This window comes from Eschrichtius robustus, chromosome 12 (assembly GCF_028021215.1).
Source record: "Eschrichtius robustus isolate mEscRob2 chromosome 12, mEscRob2.pri, whole genome shotgun sequence".
Lineage (NCBI taxonomy): Eukaryota > Metazoa > Chordata > Mammalia > Artiodactyla > Eschrichtiidae > Eschrichtius > Eschrichtius robustus.
In genome coordinates this window covers 88,971,909-88,998,893 of record NC_090835.1, presented here as the reverse complement: position 1 = coordinate 88,998,893, position 26,985 = coordinate 88,971,909, and the positions used below count along the sequence as shown (strand labels likewise).

Below are 26,985 nucleotides of genomic sequence, written 5' to 3'. Positions count from 1 at the left end.
TTTATTTTCCCCAAAATAGTCATGATAAAAAATTTAAATGCCTGTTTCCAGAAACCACTTATGCATGAGGTCTGCCTTTTCATACGTGAAATAAGTCTATTGGAAAGCAAACACACAGCACCTTCATCTCCTCAGGTTGGTCTGAGTTACTTAAGCCAAAGATAGGAAGTCCAAGTGTGATGTCTGGTGGTGTCTCCAGGGTAACGGTTTCCTACCTGTAAGGGTCACCAGCAGCAGCAATGAAGAGAGCGCACCTGTGGGGGGAGCCATTTTGCCTCACACGGTGGGTGGAAGCAGGCTTCTGAGATGGCCCTGAGAGGTCTTTGGTGCAGGCTTCCTTTGATGTTTCTTAGGAGCCAGATTCGGCCTCAAGAACTTCAAAGGAAAAACAGAAAAGAGACAGGAAGGAAGAAAAGAACAGGTAAATGCAGAAACATACAAAGTTATTTCTATTATCTATTCATGGCAATGGGAAGCCTGTCTTGTTTACATCCCAGGGCCATAGTGGGGTTCAGGGCGGGACACGCCAAGATGTGCCACTTTGGCATGTGGATTATTTCAAGCTGGAACCAGTCAAGGTCTAAAGGATTCAGGAAGAATCTTTGATCTTCCCCCTAACTGCCCAAAAGGATTTAGATAGAAGACCTGTTCCAGGAAGGGACCTCTCACCATAAATAAATACAGTATAATGTGAACTAGGTGTGGTAGACAGGGAGGAACCTAGCAAAGTCTGTTTGTTAAAATTCCTCTCTGTGTTCTTCTGTCTCTGTATGATGCAGCAAACATTTGTTTACCAAACATGTGCTCTTTTTCATCTTCCTGTGAATTGCCTTCTCTCCCTTTGAAGTCCCAGACCCCTATCCCCTTCTCCTTGGTCCAGGATGACATATATACCTCATTTTACTGACTCTCATTTTACCTGGAATCTCTCACATTATGTGGATTTCCTGTACGTAAGCAATTAAATTTGGTTTTCTCTTGTTAATCTGCCTTATGTCATTTTAATTATTTGACCAGCCAAAAGGACCAAGAGGGGAAGGGGGAAATTTCCCCCACCCTGACAACCATATCTCAGGCAAACCATCCACTGAAGTTTGTTCAAATAGCAAGTACAGTTCCTAAGAAGGGGCAAAGGGTTTCTCATGCTTTCTCCCTTTATAAGCCAAACCTAGGGAATGAAATAGAATCAATCATACTACTATATTTCATCAGTTCTAACATGTAAATATTTTCATGCTTTACCATCTCTGAAATTGGGATGTCTTAAGTTGGCCAAACACTGGGCAGAAGATAATGCCATTGCTTGTACACACATGTGGACTATGCAGAACTGGTGTCAGAGGCTTGAAAGAAGGCGATGTCAAGCACTCCTTTCAGAACGGCTGCATCCCCAATGCTCATGCTCATGACATGTGCAGAAAATACACAGACCTCACTAAATGCCTTGACAAGTGATTCAGCAGAAATGGACAAATATTGTCAGGAAATTTAAACATACCTTAATGTATATTCACTTATATTTCCTTTTTATATATGCACAAGAAAGCCTCAGGATAAAAATCTGCCGAAGCAACCCCCAAAAATCTCTTTCAATGTGTAGAAATAGTTTACAGGATAAGAAAGTGATGTGCTATGGTATAACTGACAGGATTTCTTTCTTCCTTCATGGTATTTAAAATAATGATGGCTCTTCCAATCATTAGCATCTTAGATTCAATGAACTTGAGTAATATTAGCATTTTATTTTTGCCTGGCACCTTCTTCAATGTGATCTTCACAACAACCCAGGCAATATTAGAATCTATGCTTTCGATAGCATGAAGATGATGAAATTGACACTCAAAAAAGTTCACTGATTTGCTCAAGGCTGAAGAAGAACCAGTACGAGGAGGTCTGGACTCCAAGTATTTGTTATTTCAGATACGTAACAAGGCTTCCAGGAGTAAGCACACCTAGATAAGGGCTTCCTAGTGAGTGTGCCAGAGCCTTGCTGTGAGTTACAAGTTGGTATGTTACGGTGAACTAGAGTTTAGTCCCAGTGCACACCACTCTCTCCCCGCCCATTCCTTGTTCCCTCCCCACCCACACAGCTTATACTTGTTCTTTTAGGAGAGAACAAGACTCATCACCTTCCCTCTTCCCGCCCCCTTTCCAGAAGCACCTCAGTACATTTAGGAATTCACACGTGAACTAGGGATGACAAGGAGTGGGACACCCCAGCAGGGGCCTCCCAGCTAGTCATTTAAGAATGACGTGGAGAATTCCGTAACAGACAGGGTCTTCCTCCCGTTATAGTAGCTGAAAATGCCACATCCTCGCTTTCATGACATCCTCTGCACCCAAAGTGCTGTCCTAGAACAACCAGACGCCCTCAGAAACTGGTGACTTGAGGTTACAGGGAGTGCAAGATTCCACCCAGTGGCGTGGTGGTGGAAGTGTCATACAGTAACATTTAATTTCCAGAGGAGCAGCAGAAGTGATTCCAGGCTTGTGCTGAGACCCCAGCATTAGCACCGCCGGCCCTGCAGGTGAGATGTCGGTGCCCAGTGACAACAGTGTAGCATCTTCCTTGGACTAGGTCTGTCACATTCCTGGCTGTGTAGTTTCCAGCCTTGTTTTCCCAGTTCCCCAGAAACTAGTGTTGTTTAAATAAATTCCTTATATTGCAGAAATTAGCCAGATTTTTTTTTTTTTTTGGATACCCTGTGTTCAAACACAATGACAAAGATCCACCAGAGACACAAATTTCCATTTTGCTATGGTTACAACCAGAAAAACTATTATCACTGGAGAAAGACTGGAAGGGACTCAGTCTTGGGTTCACACACTGAACAGTACTTAGGTTCATACATTGAAGTTCGGGTGATTTTTTTTCCGCTTTACCAATATATTGTGTATTTTTCCATATATATGTTATTAAAATACACAAAATTTGAGGGGAAAAATGATGTGGCAATCTAGGGGAGGTGAGGGGTATCAAATGACAAAACAAACAATTTAGTGATGAGTTGGCTGTCCTTTATTCAAGGGAAAACCATCCACGGATTGGGAGAGTACAGGATGTCATAAGCAGTGGACCACTCCTCCTGAGGGATTTTGGGCAAGAGTGAGTTTTATAGAACATTAGAAGTGGCAACGTGGAAACAGGGCATGACTGGCTAGGAGGTCGGGGATTTCCTTACAAGGCAAGCAGGTCCTATTTTCTAGGGTAAGTTGAGCTAGCTAAGCGGAGCTGCAGGATTGCGATTGGTGTATCTGAGGGTTCCTTGACTGGCGTTTCCCATAAGTGCAGCTTGAGGCAGGAGATAGATGGGCCCCAGGCTGAGCAGCTGGAGATGATAGCAGGAGCAGAAGAGGAGCTGAGTCCTGCCCAGATAAGAGATAAAGAGACCACATATTCCTCATTCTGGAGGTCAAGGAGACCTTCCTGACTACACCTGTGCAGAAAGGCTCCTCGGGGGCCAAAAGGGAGGGGTCGCCACCCCATAATAGGTGATGTCAACCTTTCCACAGGCCTCTGAGCTGGAATCCATCTTGGCTAAGAGATGCAGACGCACACAGGGGAGGACCCTGAGTTATAACCAAATACGGACTCAGAGCCAGGCAAAGCAAGATGACTGGCCAGAGGAAACCCAGAAGAAATGCCCCATATAAGTGATTTAAACTACCACGAAGGCACAACTGTCTCTCTGAGCCCGCCCATGTGTGTCTATTCACATGTACTTTTTTTGTTCCTCCTAATAAACACTTTACTTGTTTCACTACTTTCCATCCCTTTGTTGAAATTCATTTCTACAAAGTAGACAAGCCAGGGTCTTGTCGCTAGCCACTGGCCCTCACGGTCTAGTGGTGAGGATTCAGCGCTCTCACTGCCACAGCCTGGCTTCAGCCTCTGGTCGGGGAACTGAGATCCTGCTTCAAGCCGCTGCTGGCCAAGGCCGCCTGAGATCAGGCTGACTGTGGTTTAGATGTGTGATGTGGACCGGGCCATCGGGGCAGCTTCCACTTCGTAGGTCCTGATAGGTGAATTAGCTTTATCAGAGGCAACCAGAAAGAACAAGGAGCCTATTAAAACAGTCAAACCCAGCATCCTGTGAGGAGGGCTTGGGAACCGCTGGACCTTGCTTTGAGTCTTCCTCAAGAAACAACTCAAATCCCAAGAAGGCCTCCCACTGAACTGCGCTGGTGGCTCTGTGGTTGACCACTTGGAACAAGGTTGCTGCCCAGCCTGCAAGCATCAGTGCCCGGGGGGAGGTCAAAAGAGGCCTCCAGGGGGTCTGTGTTATTGAGCCGAGTTAGGTCAAGAGACTGGAAAGGAACCAGAGTGAAGGTGACAGAAGGTAAATTCAGGAGGCGGGTATAACATTTCTCTGTGTCAGGATAACAGGGGCCATCAGAACACGAGTTTCCAATACGGTAAAGGGGAGGATGTGAACGTTCAGTAAGCGTCCCATAAGCTTCATGCCTGACAACCCAGAGAGGGACCGAATCAGTAAGCGTCCCATAAGCTTCATGCCTAACAACCCAGAGAGGGACCGCCTGCTGGTGCAAACAGTTTGCCACTAATAACTTCCTTGCCCTGCAGCAAGAAAAGTGTGGTTTGGGATGGGAAGTGGATAGAAGAGAAGATTGGCCATCTCCTGTCTGCAGTAATTGACCACGCCCTACCTAAAAGGCAGGAGAAGAGCAACTGGCCCTCCCGTGATGGCTTTCAGCCAGCTGCCAAGACGCTGCCCACAGTAGCAAAGGTGCTGTCAGTCGGGGGCAGTTGGTCAGGAACCCCACGGATAAAGACTGGGCCCCTGCCATACCACAGGGTACCTTCAGCCGAATTAATAAAAGGTGCATCTCTGGGCAGAAACTGCTCCAAAGGCACACAGCCCGGTAAATGGGCTGTGGGCCAGGTTTCCAAACCCTTGACCCTTTGGCAGACGCCCTTGTGCAACGTACCTTCACAAACATATTGTACCTGGAAAGCTCTGGAAAGCAATTATCTTAGTGCAAACTTACAGTGCTCAGCAACAAAAGCATTTCCTATTCTTAACAGCATCTGTAAGGTGCCTTTATTCAGTACATTAATATAAGCAAACAATGGATCTCCATTTCCTCAACATTAAAAGGCGTACGGACTTCATGTTATCAAAAATCTTTTTAGCTCTAAGTTTACAGGGGCGTTTTTTTTTTTTTAAAGATTTTTTTGATGTGGACCATGTTTCGAGTGTTTATCGAATTTGTCACAACATTGCCTCTGCTTTATGTTTTGGCTCTCTGGCCGCGAGGCCTGTGGGATCCCAGCTCCCCGACCAGGGGTCGAACCCACACCCCCCGCATTGGAAGGCGAAGTCCCAACCACAGACCGCCAGGGAAGTCCCTAGGTTTTGTTTTTTTTAAAAATACATATAGAGCAGGGGTCCCCAAACCCCAGGCCGTGGACTGGTACAGGTCCACAGCCTGTTAGGTACCAGGCCTCACAGCAGGAGGTGAGCGGTGGGCGAGCAAGGGAAGCTTCATCTGCCACTGCCCATCACTCCTCATCGCTCACATTACCACCTGAACCATCCACCACCCTACCCCCCATCCATGGAAAAACCGTCTTCCACAAAACCAGTCCCTGGTGCCGAAAAGGTTGGGGATCGCTGATATAGAGTACCTCATGAGTTAAATCATGTTTTGACATATATTTTCCCTTCTGATCCTGATAATAACTCTCTCTGAGGTAGGAGTTCTTATTATTCCCATTTTACACAAAAGGAAACGGAGTTTTAGAGTCAGTCTTGAGACTCTGGACCTCAGACTTGCCCTGTAGCTGCCCCAGTCCTCCTCTATGGTTCTCGGAAGTAAGAGCATTCTGCTCTGGGTTACTTAAGAAGACCTCCCCTCTTTCCTTATTATTCAATCTCTGAATTGCCTGATTCTCTTGACAGAATCATGCCCTCTCCTGCTGCTTGCCTCTGCCTACCTTCCCGTTGTTTCATGTTCTCATTAAAGGGAAAGAAAAATATTAAAGAATTCACATAGAAAGCCTCACTAGCTTCCTAAAAATTTCAATCAAAGATAGAGCTGAATCTGAGCGGTAAAATAGGGCTTTTAAAGTAAGGCTTAACAAGTTCAAAACGTTATAAATAGTACAGATGCATAGATCCTTACATAAACTCTTCATGGATCAAATTTATACACATGAAGATCTGAAAGAAATGCCCCTCCCAAGGTGAAAGTAATTTTTTTCTCCCTCTGATGATTTTTTTTCTCTTCCTTTTTTCCTTCCTCTCTTATCTGTATTTTCTATTTTTTTAATACAATGAATACATCTTACCTTTGTATTAATAAAATACAATTATATTTTCATTTTTAAAGAAGGCTTAGGTATTTTGCCATGGTTGTTCTAACATACAATTAAAAATAAATAAATAAATAAATAAATACCGGGGCTTCCCTGGTGGCGCAGTGGTTGAGAATCTGCCTGCCAATACAGGGTACACAGGTTCGAGCCCTGGTCTGGGAAGATCCCACATGCCATGGAGCAACTGGGCCCGTGAGCCACAATTACTGAGCCTGCGCGTCTGGAGCCTGTGCTCCACAACAAGAGAGGCCGCGACAGTGAGAGGCCCGCGCACCGCGATGAAGAGTGGCCCCCGCTCGCCGCAACCAGAGAAAGCCCTCGCACAGAAACGAAGACCCAACACAGCCAAAAATAAATAAATAAATAAATAAATTTATTAAAAAAAAAAATTACCAAGCTGTATGTAAAACGGTTATTTCTGATTCCTGATATTTCTGGCCTAATCTTGTTCTTGAACATCACCCCATCTCTGAGCTTCCTGTCATCCGTGACCATCCTGGAAGCCTCACCCCAACTGTTCTTTCTCTTTGGATGATGGTGATGACATCACTGACTCAGAGATGACGTAAGGCTCAGGGATGGTGTTAGAGAGCGAATGAGCCCTAGGAATGGGCTGAGCTCCGAGAAGAGCAAAGCACAGAAATGTATTCAACAAGGAATGATGGCGCACATCTTGTCCTGGACAAGAAAGGGATGAGGGTCAAAGATGCAGGAAAAGTGAGGCTCAAAGACTGCTGGTGTCTATTCAGTGCGTGTCCTCCCCTTATTCCTTAGTAATAAGATTCAGATAATTATTTGGGGCACCAGGGTACTTAGCTAAAAGACTACATTTCCCAACACCCCCTGCAGCATAGTGGGGTCATGTGGTTAAGTTCGGGAAGATCCCACATGCTGAGGAGTGACTAAGCCTGTGCGCCATAGCTACTGCGCCTGTGCTCTAGAGCCCGCGAGCCACAATTACTGAGCCTGCGCGCCTAGAATCCGTGCTCCACAAGAGAAGCCGTCACAATGAGAAAGCTGCGCACCACAACGAAGAGTAGCCCCCGCTCACCGCAGCTAGAGAAAGCCCGCGCACAGCAACGAAGAGCAAATGCAGCCAAAAATAAAAAAATAAATTTATTAAAAAAAAAAAAGAAAAAGTCACTAGAGTAGCTGTGACCAATAAACTCAGGTCAACCAAGTAGGAAGCATCCCGTGGCCCCAGGCAGGCCTCCTGGGACTACGGTGACTGCGTGCATCTTACACAGACGGTTCAGATGACGACTGGAGACAGTATTACGAACCCCTGAAATATGCCAGAACAGAGACCTTGAGAAAGGAGAGCAAACTCATCACGCGACTCTCCATGTCCTCCTCTTCCCAGTCTTCTTTCCAGATTCGACCAGCCTCCCCTACCCTGCCTATAGCCAGCTCAAAAGCCAGTTCTAAGAAGCCTTCCTCAGCTTCCCAAACATAACCTGCAAGCTTCAGTCATTGCTGCGTCCCCTCGGGACACATCCCAAGGCTACATTATCACCACAAATGTAACATTGTATGAAAAGTACATCAACATTTGTAAAAATTCCATTTATTTCATAATGTCCCTGGCACTTTACATGCACTCATTTTAATCCTCTGTAACCCCTCCAATTGCATATTATTATCCCATTTTATAAATTATGAAACTGAGGCTCAGAAAAGCTAAACTGTCCAAGAACTGGAACCCAATCCAGGTACATCTGACACCAGAGAACATGTTCTTTCCACTATTCTGTACTGCCTTATGTGTCTCTCTCCATTAAAAGAAAAAAAAAAAGCTAATTGGGTTTTCTTCTAATTTATAAAAGCAATAATATCCAATATTAGGGTATAATTAAATATTATTGTATATCCCGTGGATGTATAACATCCATGTATTATTACTATGAAGTCTATGGTCCAGTACTACATGAAAGATGCAGATTTTAAAAAGAAAACAGTATTACGCATGCATGGGGAAAGTCTGGATTTCTGTGTCTAGCAAAATGGCAACACAGCAAAATATTGAAATTACTGGGGAAAATATAACAAACACCTTTTAAATATATAACTGCATTCACAAGAATATAAGCAAAATCCCCCAAGGCTGAAAACAAACAGAAAGCTGGAAAGCTGATGCTGAGGCAGCAGCTGCATGAGATATCTGCTGATCTCCAGAACCTAGAGACGTGAGTTTCATGGCTACAACACAGACAGAAGTTAGAGCCTTGGGTGCATTCGAGATGAGGTGTTGGAACTAAGGTGCCTCATAAAACCAGGAACCTTTAAGAGATGCGTCCTTGTGGGTGAAAGGATGAACCAGAAAAAAAAAAAAAAAAATCTGGCCACTGTGCTCTGTGGAAAGAAATAATTCTCCTTTGAGAATTGACAACCGCAGGTTTGCTCCATTTTTCATTACAAGTTTAGTCCAATTAATCCCAAGGGGAGAAATTACCTTTAAGTGGTCCTGGGTTGGTAATTCCCACACATACCTGGCAGAGGCAATGATAAATCCTTTCTGGAAGAACTCTCCTCAACCACTGGAGAGAACCCAGACAAACATGAGCTTAGAATTCCAAATTACAAAATACACAGGCACCATGAAGAAAGGTAATAGAAAAGAAAGACAAGAGAATCAGGTCCCCGAGCTTTTCAAATAATGAAATCATGGCATACAAATATAAAATAAGATGCTTAAAATATTTAAAGAAAGAAAAGAAAAAGTAATGTATAAGATTTGCACACACACACACACACACACAAAGACCCTGGCAGATTTGAAAAATAACCAAGCACAGGTGTAAAACTAACAAGATAACATTTTTTGCTTATCAAAAGCTCAACAGATGTGTTAAAGAGCAGATGAGACACTGCTGAAGAATTCATGAGCTTAGAAGGTCCTGTTTGAGCCAAGTCTTAAAAGAGATGAGAGAATGAAACATGTGGATGTCTGAAAGAAGAGTTCCAGGCAGAGGGGACACGAAATGCAAAGGCTTGGAGGAGGGAACGTGCCCTGTATTCCAGTAACAGCAAGACTAGCATGGCTAGAAAATGGGAAGGCACCAGGAGGCAATGTAATGGAGGCAATGGAGGCCACGCTGGTTTGTAGGTCAATACAAGGGATCTTTGGCTTTGCCTCTGAGATGGGAAGTGTTGCAGGATTAGCTCCCTCGGCTGCTGGCTTCTATGCTGAAGAGCGTGTAGAAGGCAGAGAGCTAAGTTAGAAGCCCGTGCAGTTATCTGGGTGGGGGCATGGCATCTTGCCCCGAGGTGGTAACAGTGAGGGTCTTGAGAAGGAGCCAGACTCCTGATTTATTTTGCAGGGAGAGCCTGAGGATTTGCTGTTGGATGGGATGTAGGGTATGAGACAAAGACAAGTGATCAGGATGACTGAGCAACCGGAAGAATGGGGTTGCCATGACCTGAAATGGGCACCAACCCAAGACATCCAAGTGGAGTGTTGAACAGGGCACCAGATAAACATGTCTGGAGTTCAGAGGAGAGAGGAGCTGGAGGTATAAATGGGGAGCCATAGAGTTGGTATTGAAAGCCACAGAACTGCTTAAACACCAAGGGAGGAAGTATAAAGGAAAGGAAAGGAAAGAGAAGAGGGGGAAGAATTGCCTGAGTGGTGAACTTGAGTAGGAGAAGGGAGACGTGTGTATGTGAAGGGACTGGCCCATCTTCAAACGGTTCCATAAACAACAGCTCTCATCTAGTCGGATGGACCCACAGGGAGGCCTTCTGATCTTGACAGTGCCACATTTTGCTGTCAGCAGGGGTGCAAATCACAAGGTAGCAACTCCCTGGCTGCTTCAGCCAGGGCAAACCAAATATAGCTCTGGGCTGATTAAAACGCTCAACTGACAAAAACTGTAATTAAGTGGATTCTGATTGCTGCTAATTCGAACACTACCAGATTAATTGATTTAAAATCCTGTTCTGTATATCCTTGGTTAATAATTTACCACTGGGGGAAAAAATTAGAAATTTATTTTCAATATATTTTATCAACATTGGAGGGGAGTAGGAGAATCAGGCTTCTTGAACTTGACATTGAGACATGAAAAAATATGCAATTTTACTTCAGAATTTTTTAAAAGTCAATTTTTGTAAGCAGGGCTGCAGCCCTTCAGAGCTTGGCTTTAATCTTAGCTAGGAAGATTCCACACATGAGGGCCTCTTCGGTTTTTGCCCTGAAGGGAATGCTGACAATCTATAATTGTGTTTTTCTATCCTCAACCTATCCCTAAAGAACTGCTATCCCTTGTGCCTGTGCAGGCAAAGGTCTTACCTTCCTGCTGCCAATTCTCTTTAGTATTTCATTTCAAAGCAAGAAACAGAAGCAACATGATATCAGCCAGCGTGGGCACACAGGACAACGAAGAAGCACATGATTATGCCTCTCTCCCCTTTTAGGGAGTCTTGATCAGGTTCTCCCCTTCCCGTCCATCAGTCCCCTCCCTTCAGGTTTCTATAAACCCAAGCTTCCAGGCAAAGATGTTGGCTGTTATTACTTGTTTAAGCCTTAAGCTCGTATTCTTTATGAGGATGCTAGCATTGTCACACAGAGATTCCTGATGACCAGAGGCTATTTTAGGTACTTTTGACAGATGGCAGTATAGGAGATATTTTGGGGTAGGTGCTTGTCTTATGGTTCTCTAATCATAGCTACTTAACACACCTACTTTATCCTCAAAGCTTGAGACAAGCAGGATGCTATAGTAATAGATCAAGTCCCTAGGTGTTCCTTAAAGAGGGATGGTTCCACCCTTGCTGTTCGAAGCGGTTGAGTTCTCTGAACAGGCAGATCCTGGAGACAAGGGTCACCATTATTCCAAGGACTGTCCAGAGACCCAGCCTGCACAGAAAATATATTCACATTAATCTTCCTGGGGGGAAATGAGCTTCATTAATAGGACTTTGGCAAGCTGAGAATAAAAAGAAAACTTTCTAGTTCAAGACGGCAGACTGGACATATCCATACATCTATTTCCCCTCTTTCCTATGTTCCCACTGAAAAATAAAAAATAAAAATAAAGGGGAGGGACTTCCCTGGTGGTGCAGTGGATAAGACTCCATGCTCCCAATTCAGGGGGCCTGGGTTCGATCCCTGGTCAGGGAACTAGATCCCACATGCATGCCGCAACTAAGAGTTTGCATGCCACAACTAAAGAGCCCGTGTGCCTCAACTAAGACCTGGTGCAACCGAATAAATAAATAAATAAATATTAAAAATAAATAAATAAAATAAATAAATAAAGGAGAAAGGTAGGCAGGACATATGAACAGATGGAAGAAAATACAACACAATGGCAGAAAAATAAGAATGAGAACTACTGATAGACCAGAAATTCCAAAAATCTCCCTGGAAGATAGAAAACAGAGGGCATGGAACTGATGGAGAGAGAGGAAACCCACTCCCTAGAAACTGAGAAAGCACAGGACCTTCAGGGGACACTGGAGAAGCTCTAAGCCCTCAGCCCAGGAATGTAGAAACAGGAGGGGCCAACGTACAGCACTTTGGGTGATGCACTAAAAGACAGATCTCAAGCTTATGCCGGAAAACTTCTCTCTCAAGAGATAGAGATTTGTCCTCATGGGGCTTCAGTGGCAGCAGCGGGCCTCTGAAAAAAAGGAGAGCCAAGAGAATCTGAAGACTGTCCTGGAAGGAAACATACTGCATTCCAAAGCACTGCACCTCTAGAGCAGAGCTCTCCTCCCTGTGGCCACCTGGGGCGTCCCTACCCACCCACACCAGAGGGAAACCTGCCCGGACCCTGCCTACACACAGACTCGGACACCATAGTTAACCCCCAACTCAGGCGGTGAATGGACAGCTGCGGAGGAAAGCAGCCACACCCTCCCCAGCAGAGTCTTCAGAAATCAACAAGACCAGGCAATCAAACAATGCCCTACATTTGAGAAGCAGAAGAACAATGCATTGAAGAGAAGGACTGTGATAAACAAACACGAGGTCAGTGAAATGGACAAAGAAAAACTTTAAACATGGTAAGTAATATCCTCAGAAAGACTTGAGAGGGTACATCCTCCATAAAATAAAAATAGTTGCTACAAAAGAGGAGAAAAAAAATCAGAGAAGAAGAAAAAGTTCTTGGAAGTTCAGATAGGATTGCTAAAATAAAAACTGAATGAACAGGTGAAATAACAGCTGATGATACTAGCAGGTAATATATAGAGTGCTTCCTATGTGCCAGGCCCAGGTTGTTCTTAGCACTTAAAATGTACAAACAGAGCTTCCCTGGTGGCGCAGTGGTTGAGAATCTGCCTGCCAATGCAGGGGACACGGGTTCGAGCCCTGGTCTGGGAAGATCCCAGATCCCACGTGCCGCGGAGCAGCTGGGCCCGTGAGCCACAATTACTGAGCCTGCGCGTCTGGAGCCTGTGCTCCGCAACAAGAGAGGCCGCGATACTGAGAGGCCCGCGCACCGTGATGAAGAGTGGCCCCCGCTTGCCGCAACTAGAGAGAGCCCTCGCACAGAAACGAAGACCCAACACAGCCATAAATAAATAAATAAACAAATACTTAAAAAAAAAATGTACAAACATACTTAATCATCAAATCTTTTCTGAATTTTCCCACTTTTAAATTCTTTTGCTTTCAATGCAAAAAGTTTTCTAAGTAACCTTATGTGTTCCTATTTTCTAGCCTGTAAGTTCTCTTCTTTAAATTATTTTAATTTTAATATGTTGTGTTTGACTCATACAAAAGCTCTGAAATATCACTGTCCTCTAGGGTCTTAAAAGCCTGAACAGGTCCACGATGCCTTATCCATTTCTATGCTCCCTCGGGTGCTCATCAAAGTGCTTTCCTATTGAATATAATCCTGGGACTTCCCTGGTGGTCCAGGGGTGAAGAATCCGCCTTCCAATGCAGAGGACGTGAGTTTGATCCCTGGTCGGGGAACTAAGATCCCACATGCCGCTGGGCAACTAAGCCCGCACGCCACAACTACTGTGCCTGTGTGCTGCAAACTAAAGAGCCCACGCGTTCTGGAGCCCGAGCCACATGACGAGAGAGAAGCCTGTGCACCACAACGAAGAGCCTGCATGCTGCAACTAAGATCCGATGCAGCCAAATAAATAAATAGAAATAGCTTAAAAAATAAAAATAAATTTAAAAAAATATGGAATATAATCCTTGCTTTTACCATCTGTGTTAGTTTCCTAGGGCTGCTATAACAAAGCACAACAAACTGGGTGGCTTAAAACATTAGAAATATATTCTCTCCCAGTTCTAGAGGATAGATGTCTGAAGTCAAGGTGTCAGCAGGGCTAGGCTCCCCCTGAAACTCCGGGTAGAATCCTTCTTTGCCTCGGTCATTGGCATTCCTTGGCTTGCAGCTGCATCACTCCAATCTCTGCCTCTGTTGTCACATGACAGTCTCCCTGGCTGCCTCTGTGTCCAAATTTCCCTCTTCTTATGAGGACACTGGTCATATTGGATTAAAGGCCTCAGCTTAACTCAATTACACCTGCAAAGACCCTATTTCCAAATAATGTCCCATTCACTGTTACCAGGAGCTAGGACTTCACCATATCTTTTGGGGAGGACACATGCAACCCATAACACCATCCTTTATATTTTTCAACAGAAGGGCTTTCTGAAATTTTCCCACCTTGTCCCATTATTGACTCCGTGGAGTACCTAAAACAGAGAGCATTCTCAAAGTTTAAGGATGAAAAAAAAAAAAAAAAAAAAGCCAACCATTTTACAGTGAGAAGAAAGAATAACTCAGGTCTTCAGACACTGGGGATTTTCTTTCATCTCTGTCCAAAGGAAACCAGCCAAGTCAGAACCAAGGTAGAATTAGTGACAAAGGACTTCAGAATATTTGAAACCTCCAATCCAGAACAAGGTACGTTGTAGCCAGAAGTTATAGACGTTGAATGGTGATGGTTTATTGTGGCTGCTGCTAGTTTTTGAAATGAAAAGCCAGAATGAGCTATGAAAGATGAACTTCGTGATGAAACTCTGCTGTTCCTCAGGTGCTGCATTATTTCTGCAATAACATTTCTGATCAAGGGGAAAAGTATGATTTTTAAAATGATATAGTGCAAAACCCCAGAAGAACTGCCTTTTATTGGCTGTTGTCTGTGCCCCAAGCTCTGGCACACTGGCCGGATGGAGGTTGAGTGAATGAAATAACTTTTTCTTTAACTAGAATGACAAAAATGTACACTAAAAACATTATGATCAAATCATACTAGATAGCTAGTGGGAACATGCTATAAAGCATGTTCACTGGCTCTGAAAAGCAGGAGTTCACCAACCAAGTTTTGTTAGCCAGTAAACCAGCCAGTATACTTCAGCAAAGCTACACTCTTAGAGAAACACGGTCTCATTTTCATTTAACATTCTATCACAAAAGTATCCTTCATTGCTATTGATACTTTCTTCTTCATTATTCTTTCTTGTTATTTTGCAACATCCCATTGAGGTGATTATTATAACTGACTTCACCATTTCCTAATTGCTAGGCCATTAGGTTGTTTCTGATATTTGGCTTTTATCAATAATGCTGCAGTGAAATGCTTCTACAGGCTCAGAAAAAAAAGCAAGTTGCAGCTTGCCTGTCTGAGGTAAATGAAAACAGCTCAAAGGGGGCCTAATTTCAAAGATCCCAATGGATCTTCTGGACAGCATTTTTCTGCAGGCTACTCAGAACGGACTGTGTTTATAATTTGTCCTGTTTGTGGTTTACTGGCTAAAAAAACTTGGTTGGTAAACTCCTGCTTTTCAGAGCCAGTGAACTCAAACAAGGTGAGCTGTATCGTGCTATTTCAGCTTAGCCCCTGGGGGCTGCCGGAGATGTTCTCTTGTCTTTTATTATTCTTCATTCCTTGCTTTATCAGCCACTACTGTGACAAAAACTGTCTTTGCCGAGGCAGCCTTTAACCGCAGGGGTGACGGCAGGCCATGGGTTACCATCTGAGCATCCTGCACTCAACGAGAGTCAAAGCAATGTTAGAAAGGAAGTGGTGATTTCCTGGAAGTAACCGGATGAAACAGGTAAGAGAACAACTCAAAGGTCGGGTGGATAGCATTCAGTGAAAGGTCGTATGTGAGGAGGAAGAAAAGCTAAGAGACATTTATATTTATTTTCTTTATGTACTGATTCCTAGGGTATACATTTTACCATCTTTTCTAAACTGCTGCAAATGAACACACTGTCTCACGGTCCTTGTATTATAAATAACACCAGAGTTTTATATTCCTGGAGATACTGTTCCTAAACTAAGAGGAAAAATGTCAGAAGGTGAAACCGTAAGTGTACATCATGGGGTTTTAAACAGTCTCCCTAATTATGGGAATAGCTTAGCTTTCAATTGGCTCAGCACTTTTCCCTCTCCTTAAATTTAATTCTTACTAATGGGGTCAACACTGCTACCTAAATAAATGCTTTGCCCTGTGCTCTAATAACTAAATCATCACCTTTAGAAAACATGCACAGGGAAAGGCCAGAGAGAGTGCAGACACCGTCTGCCAGAGACTTTGGGGGAAAACCCAGTTTGTGCTCTGTGATGTCCAAGTTCAGATGCCAGACGTCCTGTGTGTCAATGACAGTGAATCTGCTTTGCATCAAATTCTGAAGACAGCTGGTGATTACCAAACTTCTGAATCAGGCAAACTGTTCATCAATTCTGAGACTGTTCAGTCTTTCAATTCCATTTATCAGCAGGCCTATGATTAGCTGGTCAAAGAGTTCTCCTTTAAACAACAGATTTACTGTATAGCACAGGGAACTATATTTCAATATCTTGTATTAAACTATAATGGAAAAGAACTGAAAAAAAAAAAGATCTCAACCACTTTGCTGTACACCTTAAACTAACACAATATTGTAAATCAACTATACTTCAATTAAAAAAAAAAAGTTCGCCTTTAGAATTTAACTTTCTGGCATTAAGGAAATAATTATTCACTTATTCCCTATGAAAGAAAAGGGACAAAATGAAAGAAGGTAGAATATTGTCAGTTAAAAATCTATCCTATTAGTAACAAGAACATTTTAAAAATGGTTTGTAATAATCATCACCATCATCAACATAATAGCCATTTATAATAGTCCTTTTATTCACAAGGCAATTTTACATACTTCATATTATCTGAAGCTCCCATTAAGAATCTGAGAGAGGGCTTCCCTGGTGGCGCAGTGGTTGAGAATCTGCCTGCCAATGCAGGGGACACGGGTTCGCGCCCTGGTCTGGGAAGATCCCACATGCCACGGAGCAACTAGGCCCGTGAGCCACAACTACTGAGCCTGCGTGTCTGGAGCTTGTGCTCCGCAACAAGAGAGGCCGCGACAGTGAGAGGCCTGCGCACCGCGTTGAAGAGTGGCCCTCGCTCGCCGCAGCTAGAGAAAGCCCTCGCACAGAAACGAAGACCCAACACAGCCAAAAATAAATAAATAAATAAATAAATAAATAAATAAGCTTTCATTAAAAAAAAAACAAAAAAACAAAAAAAAACAAGCTAATTGAATCCATTATATGAAAAAAAAAAAAAAAAAGAATCTGAGAGAGGTAAGATAGATGTGTGTCATCCCCAACAGGTACAAAGAATATTCTGGTTGAATCAGTTGAAATTCTGCGGCTCACTAATCAGAAGTTAGTTTCCGGTTTCTCCAAAACAAGCCTCTAAGTTTCAGTGGGTAAGGAATATAAAGGATGAAACTGAGTCAGGATTGCTTCCTCCTGATCTTTCTCACTTTCAGCACTTTCCCTTGCCAAGGCAATTGATAAACACTTCCTGAGTCACACTCCTTCACCCCTGACCTGCCTGAGCCTGGAGAGTAGTCTTGAAAAGAAAGCAGCTCAGAAAGTACCTGTAGGAGAGGTGTAGACCCACTGCTCCTGCATCTACAAGGGGCTCTCAAGCCCCCAAATCCTCACCAACAAAACAAGGAGGTAAGGCAGAGGAAACTCAGACAATACATGTAGTTAGGTGCCTCGCCAAGAAGGTAAAAACTTGGAAATTTTTCAGTAGTGAAATCTGTGCTCTGAATTTCTCCACTGAAAGCTGATAAAGTAAAATAAGTTCTAGAAAACCTGTGCTAATCAACACAGAGGATTACCCAGGAATTTACTGGCAACAGAGATAATGCTTTACAATTACAGTATAAGATGACTTCCTATTAGGAGATCAAGCAGAATTAAGGGAAACATGATCCAGCATTGGTTTTTAAACACAGGAAGGGCATTCATGTGGAATGGGGAGTGAACAGATTCTGTGAAGCTCCAAAGGGCGGACCAGGGAACAAACAGGAGAAAATACAAGCCAAAAAAAAAAAAGAAAAAAGAAGTGTCAAATCCCTCCTTTAATAATGTTCTAAGAATCAGATTATATTGGATTTCCCTTGCGGTCCAGTGGTTAAGACTCCGCGCTCCCAATGCAGGGGGCATGGGTTCGATCCCTGGTCAGGGAACTAAGATTCCCACATGTTGCATGGCGCAGCCAAAAAATAAATAAAATAAAATAAGATAATCAGATTATTAAGGAGATGGTGGCAAGAGTAACACAAGATGTTTCCTTATCATTAAACTCATCAAATTAATGAAAGAAACATCAGCACTAGGATTAATACAAGCAGGCTGGTGCAGATCAGCAAAGTTCTTTGAAGCAACAGCATTTCTGTATAAAACAAATATACAGATAGAAAGCACTAATGAGAGAGATCCCATTCCTAGGCATGGCCAGAAGCATTACAAAAATGCAAAAAGACTTACAGTGTGACAGAGAATATCTTTAAATACAATAATAAAACTGTACTGGGAGAGATAATGGGAGATATCAATAATTGGGGAGGGAAACCTTGTAAAACCTGGAAAGACAATAGGTATTAAAGATCACAATATATTAGGTTAACAAAGAAACAAAATGAATTAAAACTCAACAGAATGCTTTAAAGTACTTAACAAAATCCATTTGCAAAAAATAAACAGGCAAAAATATGCAAGGATATTTGGGGAATGAGAAGAAAAGACAATGGTAGATTCTCATACTCATTATAAAGCAAAAATCATCTAAAATATATAAACTAAAATTGTAACAGGGAAGAACCAAATCTGACTACATGTTGGATCTGTTTCTTTTACTTTAACTTGCTTTCCGCTGCTTTTGTTCACTGAAAGGATACTGTCTGTACATAATGGCCTGCCTCGGGGAACCCCGCCCCTCTGCCTGAAGGTTAAACCAAAGTGCCTTTGTTCAGGGAAATATCCGGACCCTGTCCACCTGTGGATGGCTACAAGAAAGAAGAAATTAACACATCCCCTCCAGGAGCCTGGCCATTCCAGGAGGTATCTGCAAAACTTATGGCCTTTTTACTTTACTTCCTCATCTCCTCCCCATCTCTGTGCTATAAAAGTAACTGGCATCCAAACCCCGATAAGATGGCTATTTTGAGACTTTAGTCGGCCATTTCTCGGTCTGCCCACTTTCCGAATAAAGTCGTATTCCTTGCTTCAGCACCTTGTCTCCGATTTATTGGCCTGTCTTGCCACGAACGAGCAGAGTGAGCTTGGACTCGGTAACAAATTGACTTTCTATTAGGACTTACTCTGTAACAAACTAGGAGTAACAAAACAAAGGGATGGGAATTACTTTTTAAGAAATGCCATTATGATAACTATATATTCCTAACTAGAAGGAAAATCTACTTGAATGTTCAAAAGACAAGCAAAAACCAAATGGGAACAGTCATAAAAAAGAAAGAGAAGGAGGGAAAATACAATATTAGTTTCAAACACAGGGACAAAAATAATTTGGGTCAATTAAGGAATTAGATATTATCAAAGACTAATGCAGCAGGAAAGTAGCTGAACATCTATTGACATTATAAAATATTATGAGGAGCCTCACAAAGACCACTGTAGCCTAGGAGGACTAATGCATCCTAGATAGGGGCTAGAAGAAACCAGAGGCATGTCATGATGAGACTGAAAGCAAAAAGAGGAAGGACTGCCAAGATGTGCCTCTTTACAGGGACTTTCTTTTAACAACCCTTATAGAACCAATTTATAACTTCCATTTCCAGGCTAAATGGAGCATATGTATATATAACAACAACAACAAAACTTTTTTTTATTAACACGTAGCTAAGCTCCTATGCAGAAGCAATGCAAAATCTGTCTAGAACAGTCCTCAACACAGAGCACATAGAACTCCACCAGAAAAACAATCCCCACTGAAGATGAACCACCCTAAGAACAAAAGTAATACAAGCTAGGGAGCAAACCAGTACAAAGGAGAGGTGGCAGACGTAACAAACTGGAGCAAGAAAAAGAAGTAAAAGTACACCTAAGAGACACTACAAAATAAGTATGTTTGAAGTGGTGAAACACATTAAGGTGAAGAGAGGAGACAAAAATCATAATAAACTAACAGTACAGTAAGCTATTTATTTGTTTGTTTATTTATTTATGGCTGTGTTGGGTCTTCGTTGCTGCATGCGGGCTTTCTCTAGTTGCGGTGAGCAGGGGCTACTCTTTGTTGCAGGGCTTCTCATTGCGGTGGCTGCTCTTGCTGCGGAGCACGGGCTCTAGGTGCGTGGGCTTCAGTAGTTGTGGCGCGTGGGCTCAGCAGTTGTGGCTCGCAAGCTCTAGAGCGCAGGCTCAGCAGTTGTGGCTCATGGGCTTAGTTGCTCTGCGGCATGTGAGATCTTCCCGGACCAGGGCTCGAACCCGTGTCCCCTGCATTGGCAGGTGGATCCTTAACCACTGTGCCACCAGGGAAGCCCTAGTAAGATGTTTTTTAAGGGCATAGTTTAAAAGATCCAAATCAGAAGTTGTGTTGTTAGAAATAAAGCCACTGGATTTTAAAATTCAATGAACTTGAAAAAAAAAATTCAGTGAACTGAAATGAAAGCTATATTGTATGAGGAAGTAACCCAAAATGCAATTCAAAGAAATAAAAAATTGAAAATACAAAGGCAAGAATAAGAGTCCTGAAGTAAAAACTGGTCCAATATACATCTTCTGATGACTCCAAAAGGAAAGAATAAAAAGAACTGGGAAGAGACAAAATGTAAAGAGATAATGGCCAAGAAGTTTCCAGAACCAATGAAAGACAAAAATCTTCATATCCAGGAAGTACAAGAAGTACTGAGGTTAAAATAATTCTATTCCTATTCTCACTGAAATGAAACTGCAGAATTCCAAAGACAAAGATTACATTTTATAAAGAACCAGAGACAAGAGACAGATTATCTTAACAGGGGCAAGAATTAGACTGACAACATGACTTATCAGCAAAAAGTAGATGCCAGAAGATAATAGAAATAGCATCTTCAAAAGTCCTGAAGGACAAAAACTGCCAACCTGGAACTTTATACTCACTAAACTGTCATTCAAGAGTAACAATAAAATAAGGGGTTTTTTTGTTTGTTTGTTTGTTTTTACATAAACACAGAGTATACCTACCTATAGATCCTCACTAAAAGAGCTATGAAAGGAAAACTGCACAGATGGACAGAAGAAGCATCAGTAAGGTAGAAATTGACTAACAGCGTTGGAAATAATAATAAAAATGTTATCCAAAAAAAAAAATGCTGAACAATAGTGAAGTGAAAGATGAGGGGCAGATTAAAGTATACTAAGGTCTTATGTAGTTCTGGAGAAGAATGGAAACATTAACTTCAGTTTTTTTTATTTTAAAGAAAATACGCATTTTAAAAATAAAACGCCCCTGCTCTATAGAAGCTCATAGGATACAGTAATGGGATAAGGGACATTGTGGAGGCACAGCCACGAGCTAGACTACCATCAAAGCAAGAGGAACTGAGGACTCGAGGGAAGACTTCAGAAATGTTACATGTAAGCTCTATCCTGAGGGATGAGTGGTTGCTTCTCGAAGAAAGAAAGGCATTCTAGGCTGTAGGGACTGACTACACAGAGAAAGCGTGGGATCCTGCAAGGGATGGCATATTTTGAGTGGCTCCATATGGCTGGAATGTAGAATATGTGCAGGAAATGATGTGATAAGAGGATGAAAACGTAAACCAAGAAGAAAAAGTAAACACTGTCCAGGTCACACTAAGAGGTCGGCACTTCATTTAGTAGGCAGTGGGGAGACACTGAAGATTAAAAAAAATTTTTTTGTTATTGTGATAAAATATATATAACATAAAATCTGCCACTTTAACCATGTTTAAGTGTATAATTCAGTGGCATTCAGTACATTCATTCTTGCGCAACCATCACCACCACTGTTTATCTCCAGAACTTTTCATCATTCCAAACTGAAACTCTGTACCCATTGAACCATAACATTACCTGCTCTGGCAGTTCCTGGTAATCACTATTCTACTTTCTATCTTTATGAATTTGACTATTATAGATGCTTCATATAAGTGGAGTCATACAATACTGTCCTTTTGTATTTGGCTTATGTCACTTAGCATAACATCTTCAAGATTCATTCATGTTGTAGCATGTGTTACAATGTCCTTCCTTTTCCAGACTGAATAATATTCCATTGCATGTAAGGACCACATTTTGTTTATCCATTCATCCACTGATGGACATGACATTGAAGATTTTGAAGCAGAGGTGTGACATGTTCATATTATCTGCTTTAGAGAGTAACCCTAGGAGGGGACTGAAGGATGGAATTTGTGAACCAAGAGAGGTTCTTGTTTCAAGAAAGTGAGAATGGTCAACTGGGTGGAAGAGGTCTAGTACAATGAGGTCAGAAAAAGTTTCTCCTGATTTGGGGAGGAGCAGTTGCGGCATAGGAGTAGTTAGGAAAGCCTGATATAAACGAGTGAAGACTAGTTAGCTGCTAGTAGCATACTCCTAAACACATATGTGTCTGCAAAGAAGCTTTTCCCACGCAACAATAAAGTGTTGAGCATTTGGCACCTAGAATTTGAATGTCTTGAAGCTTTAAGACAAGGAGGCTGAAGATACTAAATTAATAAAATATTTCAACCTCCTGATAAGTACAAATATACCGAGAGAGATGGTAAAGCCAATAATTTTATTGAAGATAAGTCATCTTAAGAGATTCTTTTGAAAAAATTTTGAAGACAGGCAACTATGTTATATTGACCAGAAGACATTCTACACTTCATTTTAATGAGGATAGAAAAAAAAATGGTAAGATATGCTGATAATCACAATGTTAGAATAACAGGATTGTTATCCTAGAGAGGAGCAAGCCCTACTTCCCCACTACCACATGAAAAAACATTCTACACACTGTAACATTTAAAATTTGTATGTGGCGGGACTTCCCTGGTGGCGCAGTGGTTGAGAATCTGCCTGCCAATGCAGGGGACACAGGCTCGAGCCCTGGTCCGGGAAGATCCCACATGCCGCGGAGCAACTAAGCCCGTGCGCCACAACTACTGAAGCCCGTGTGCCTAGAGCCCGTGCTCCGCAACAGGAGAAGCCACCGCAATGAGAAGCCCATGCACCACAACAAAGAGTAGCCCCCGCTCGCCGCAACTAGAGAAAGCCCGCACACAGCAATGAAGACCCAACACAGCCAAAAATAAATAAATAAATTTATATTAAAAAAAAAAGTGGTAAAATTTGTAGGTGGCAACACTGGAGTTAATTTGCCCTCGATACTTAATAATTCTGGTGCTTTACATTATAGCATGCAATAAAACCAACTTTGAAAATTCACTTTGAGGTTGGAGTTATCCTGTTACTCTAGCTACATTGCTTAAACAGATGTTTACTAGAATCCCTTGCTTATTTGAACTTACGGAAAAGAATGCACAGCAGGTTGGACATAGTAACACTTTCCAACAGGTAACATATTCTTCCAAGGTTATTTGGAAGGGATTAGAGTTAAAACTCCAATACCATATCTTTATCTACCTGTGCGTCATTTAAGAAGACTTACTTTGGGGCTTCCCTGGTGGCGCAGTGGTTGAGAGTCCGCCTGCCGATGCAGGGCACACGGGTTCGAGCCCTGGTCTGGGAGGATCCCACATGCCGCGGAGCGGCTAGGCCCGTGAGCCACAATTACTGAGCCTGCGCGTCTGGAGCTCGTGCTCCTCAACGAGAGAGGCCGCGATGAGGAGTGGCCCCCGCTTGCCACAACTAGAGAAAAGCCCTTGCGCAGAAACGAAGACCCAACGCGGCCAAAAATAAAAATAAATAAATAAATAATTAAAAAATAAAGGAATTCCTTTAAAAAAAAAAAAGACTTACTTTGAAATTCAAACACCTCTGGTTAAAAGACTCTGTCAAATGATGCAAAAATAGATGTTATTTTGGTCCAACCATATTTACCGCTTAATAAATAAGAAAGTTTCTCACTATGGAATTCACATAAATAGTATCTAAAAATACAGATTTTAAAAAACAAATGAAACAATATAACCCAGCAATTATTCCAGGCCTACTAAAGCAAAGCTCCTTCCTTAGGGTATCAAATATAATTACCTGGAATTGACGTGCCTCTAAGATTGTAATTATTATATTTATTATTGTTGTTGCAAAGGTGCTGCAAGGAAAAATTTATGCATTTTATGATGATTTGACATTATAAACCAGAACAAGTTTTGGTCACATCAAAATAATTGTATTTTTAGTGAGAAATTATTATGAAGACATAGAAAATATTTCCTGAAAAGAAAACTTATGTCAAGAATAACAATAATGGGACTTCTCTGGTGGCGCAGTGGTTAAGAATCCGCCTGCCAATTCAGAGGACACGGGTTCCATCCCTGGTCAAGGAAGATCCCACATGCTGTGGAGCAACTAAGCCCGTGCACCACAACTACCGAGCCTGTGCTCTAGAGCCCACGAGACACAACTACTGAGCTCGTGTGCCACAACTACTGAAGTGCACGCGCCTAGAGCCCGTGCTCCTCAATAAGAGAAGCCACTGCAATGAGAAGCCTGCCCACGGGAACGAAGAGTAGCCCCTGCAGCAATGAAGACCAAATGCAGCCAATAAATAAATAAACTTATAAAAAAAAGAGTAACAATAACAACTAACTTTTATTGAAGTTAGTTGCATACCAGGCAATGAGTAAAGAGCTCTTATACATATTATTTTATTCAGTTCTTATAGGAATTTCATTAAGTTGGTCCTATTATTATCCCTATTTTACAGATGAAAAAACTGAGGCTAAGAGGAATTAAGGAATTTGCCAAATGTGACACAGCCACTAAGTGGCAGAGCCATGACCAAACCCAGGCCATCTGACCTGGCAATCTATTAATACATCACGGCCCCAGAAACAGTCATGCCTGGTCCTACAGATTTATTTAAAGAGAATGCTGCTTATCTGTTTGGCTAGAAAAAAAAATTAAGTCAAGAAAATTGAACAGCAAATCCATTCTTGTACATTGATAAATTACTGAAGCTCTCTTTTGAATATTTTTAATACATAAAGAGTTTGGCTGAATTATTTTTGTTATTCTGAAAGGAAATTAATTCCCTGACTTGGCATTTTATATGGCAAAGGTGTGATGAACCTTTCTATCACCTGTGGTTCTAAAAAGTCTTGATATATAATTATATTTTTCTTTTTCAAATTACAGAGGAATTCAGCTTTCTGTATGACGCCTAAGTCTATAGCTGAACTGATATTTCCAGATTTCCTCATCTGTACGAAAAGTTATGTAAAATGATAAGCACAAAATAAAATTTTACATTTGGCATAATCTCGGGAGTCTCAATGATTGTGGTCTTCTTATAATAAACAATTTGAAACATATGGACATTGAACATGCATTTCAGGAATAAAGAAATAAACACTAACAAAAATTCTTGTTCTTTTTGGGGGGGTTGTCTAAAATTTACTTTTTCTATTATTATCATCAAAACTATCATTCAATTTTTCTATTTAAGCACTGGAAAAACCACTAACATTTAACCCATAAACAAAAAATGTTTAGATGAGAAATCTAACAATAAAAATGGATATGAGTGGGTATATCATATTCTTTTTTCTCTCCATATACTTAAGAGAATGAATGATCGAAAGAATGATGACTTTCATAATCTTAGGTTTATGCTCTTGATTAATAATATCGTGATTCATATCCATTCTGTGGAGGAAGTTCAAAGGGAAAGAGAAAAAAAGCCATTCAAAGGTTTCAAGCTTCAGATTATGGTAAGATACAGAGACAAAATGAATTTAGCAAATAATAGCAAAGATCACATACCTATTACCAAACGAAGTTTAAAGAAAACCGATTCTACAGGTCTAAGAAATGCAATTCATGAGATTGGGAAAAGATGCAAATTTCCTTGACTCCACCCTACTAAGAAACAATCAATCGGTGCAGCAATCAAGAAAAGCCCTTTCCTAGATGTTCAGAAGAACCTTAAGAAAGTCACCTCCTAACTCAGGGCCTCTTGATTTTATTTTTCTTTGGCATAACCTGCCTACTTGCTGCCCTCCCTTACCATCAATCGCCAGACGGGTTGGGAAGTGGGATACTGCATCGAGGCGCTGCTGGCCGCACTAAAGCTAGCCCTATTCGGTGCAGCTGGCTAAGAGCATCACCTGCCGTCCCACCTGCTCCTCTTCTTCTTCGTCTCCCGGCCCTACACACACACACACACACACACACACTTTTACACACTGGCACGCGCATCTGTTGTCAGGGAGGAGGTACCGCCCCATCCAAGCCAAACCCTCGCTTTCTCTTCCCCAGGATATAGCCCCCGAGGAGAGACTCTTGCCCAAACCGGAGACTGGATGAGGCAGGCTACTGCTGCGCTCTTACCTCCAGTAGTGACAGAGATCCTGGCCACCGCTCCTCTGCGCCAGGCCAGCCAGGCCCGCCGGGGTCAGCCCCGGTCTAGTCAGGATGCAACCAGGAGGGCACCCCAGCCCGCCCCCCGCATCAGCTTCTGCTAGAGCTGGGAAAGCGCGCCCCCGTGATTCAGCGCCTTTCCGCTGCGCCGTTACCACGGCGACGCGCGCGCACGCGCACACGCGCCCCCAGGGATGGGCGGGCAGCAGTCCTTGCCTAGTTCCCGACTCCCAGCTCGGGCTCTAAAGATGGGTACCCAGGCGATGGACTCCCACCCCGCAGGCGACCAAGCAGAAGGCTTTCGGGCAGCGGGGCGGCCTGCATACCCCACCTCCTTTCCTTCACCAACACTTTGACGGACACCGTGGTCCTAAACGGCCTGGGGGATGAGTGCCTTTTCCAAATGCCGCGGGCCAGGGTGGCTCTAGGGAGGCGCGAGCACATTACTTGGGTCAAAAACCCTTTGCAAATGTCTCCCCCGAAGCAAAGTCACCCCACACGCACAAGTCCCACTCCTCCAGCGGGAGCCTCTTTAGGCCCTACTATGTTTTCAGCACGTGTTGCTTTCTGAATGAGGATGAAAACAGGTGTTAGGAGGGGCCCAGATCAACCCCACGCTTTATAGGTTAACCAGGTGCCCAAAGTATTTAGATTACATTAGCATCTATGGGAAGGTGATCATCTGAACAATAGAAAACTCCTGTGGAAGACTCTTCCTTGTATTTATACTGTTTTCTTGTAAGAAAGATTCATGCATCTAGGTATGGTAACATAGGGCACAAAAGGAAGCCAGGGCATTCCTGAAGCATTCCTTGCACATCCCCATGTCTACAGTACGGTGCTTAGACCTGATGAACAAGCCCCTACTAGGCTACTCCCTGGCTATGGCTGGG

At 42.6% G+C, this 26,985-nt stretch overlaps 1 protein-coding gene across 1 annotated transcript in view; it reads right to left on the bottom strand.

Annotated features, from left to right (window-relative positions):
- The window catches only part of KIAA0319 (KIAA0319 ortholog), a 73,061-nt gene extending 46,872 nt beyond the window's left edge, over positions 1-26,189 (bottom strand). Inside the window, exons 1-2 of the mRNA XM_068557458.1 lie at positions 26,063-26,189; positions 216-375 (exon numbers count right to left, since the gene is read on the bottom strand). Coding sequence (XP_068413559.1) covers positions 216-270 — 55 coding nt within the window. The 5' untranslated portion in view covers positions 271-375; positions 26,063-26,189. The remainder of the gene's footprint in view (positions 1-215; positions 376-26,062) is intronic.
- Between the last annotated feature and the right edge of the window lie 796 nt (positions 26,190-26,985).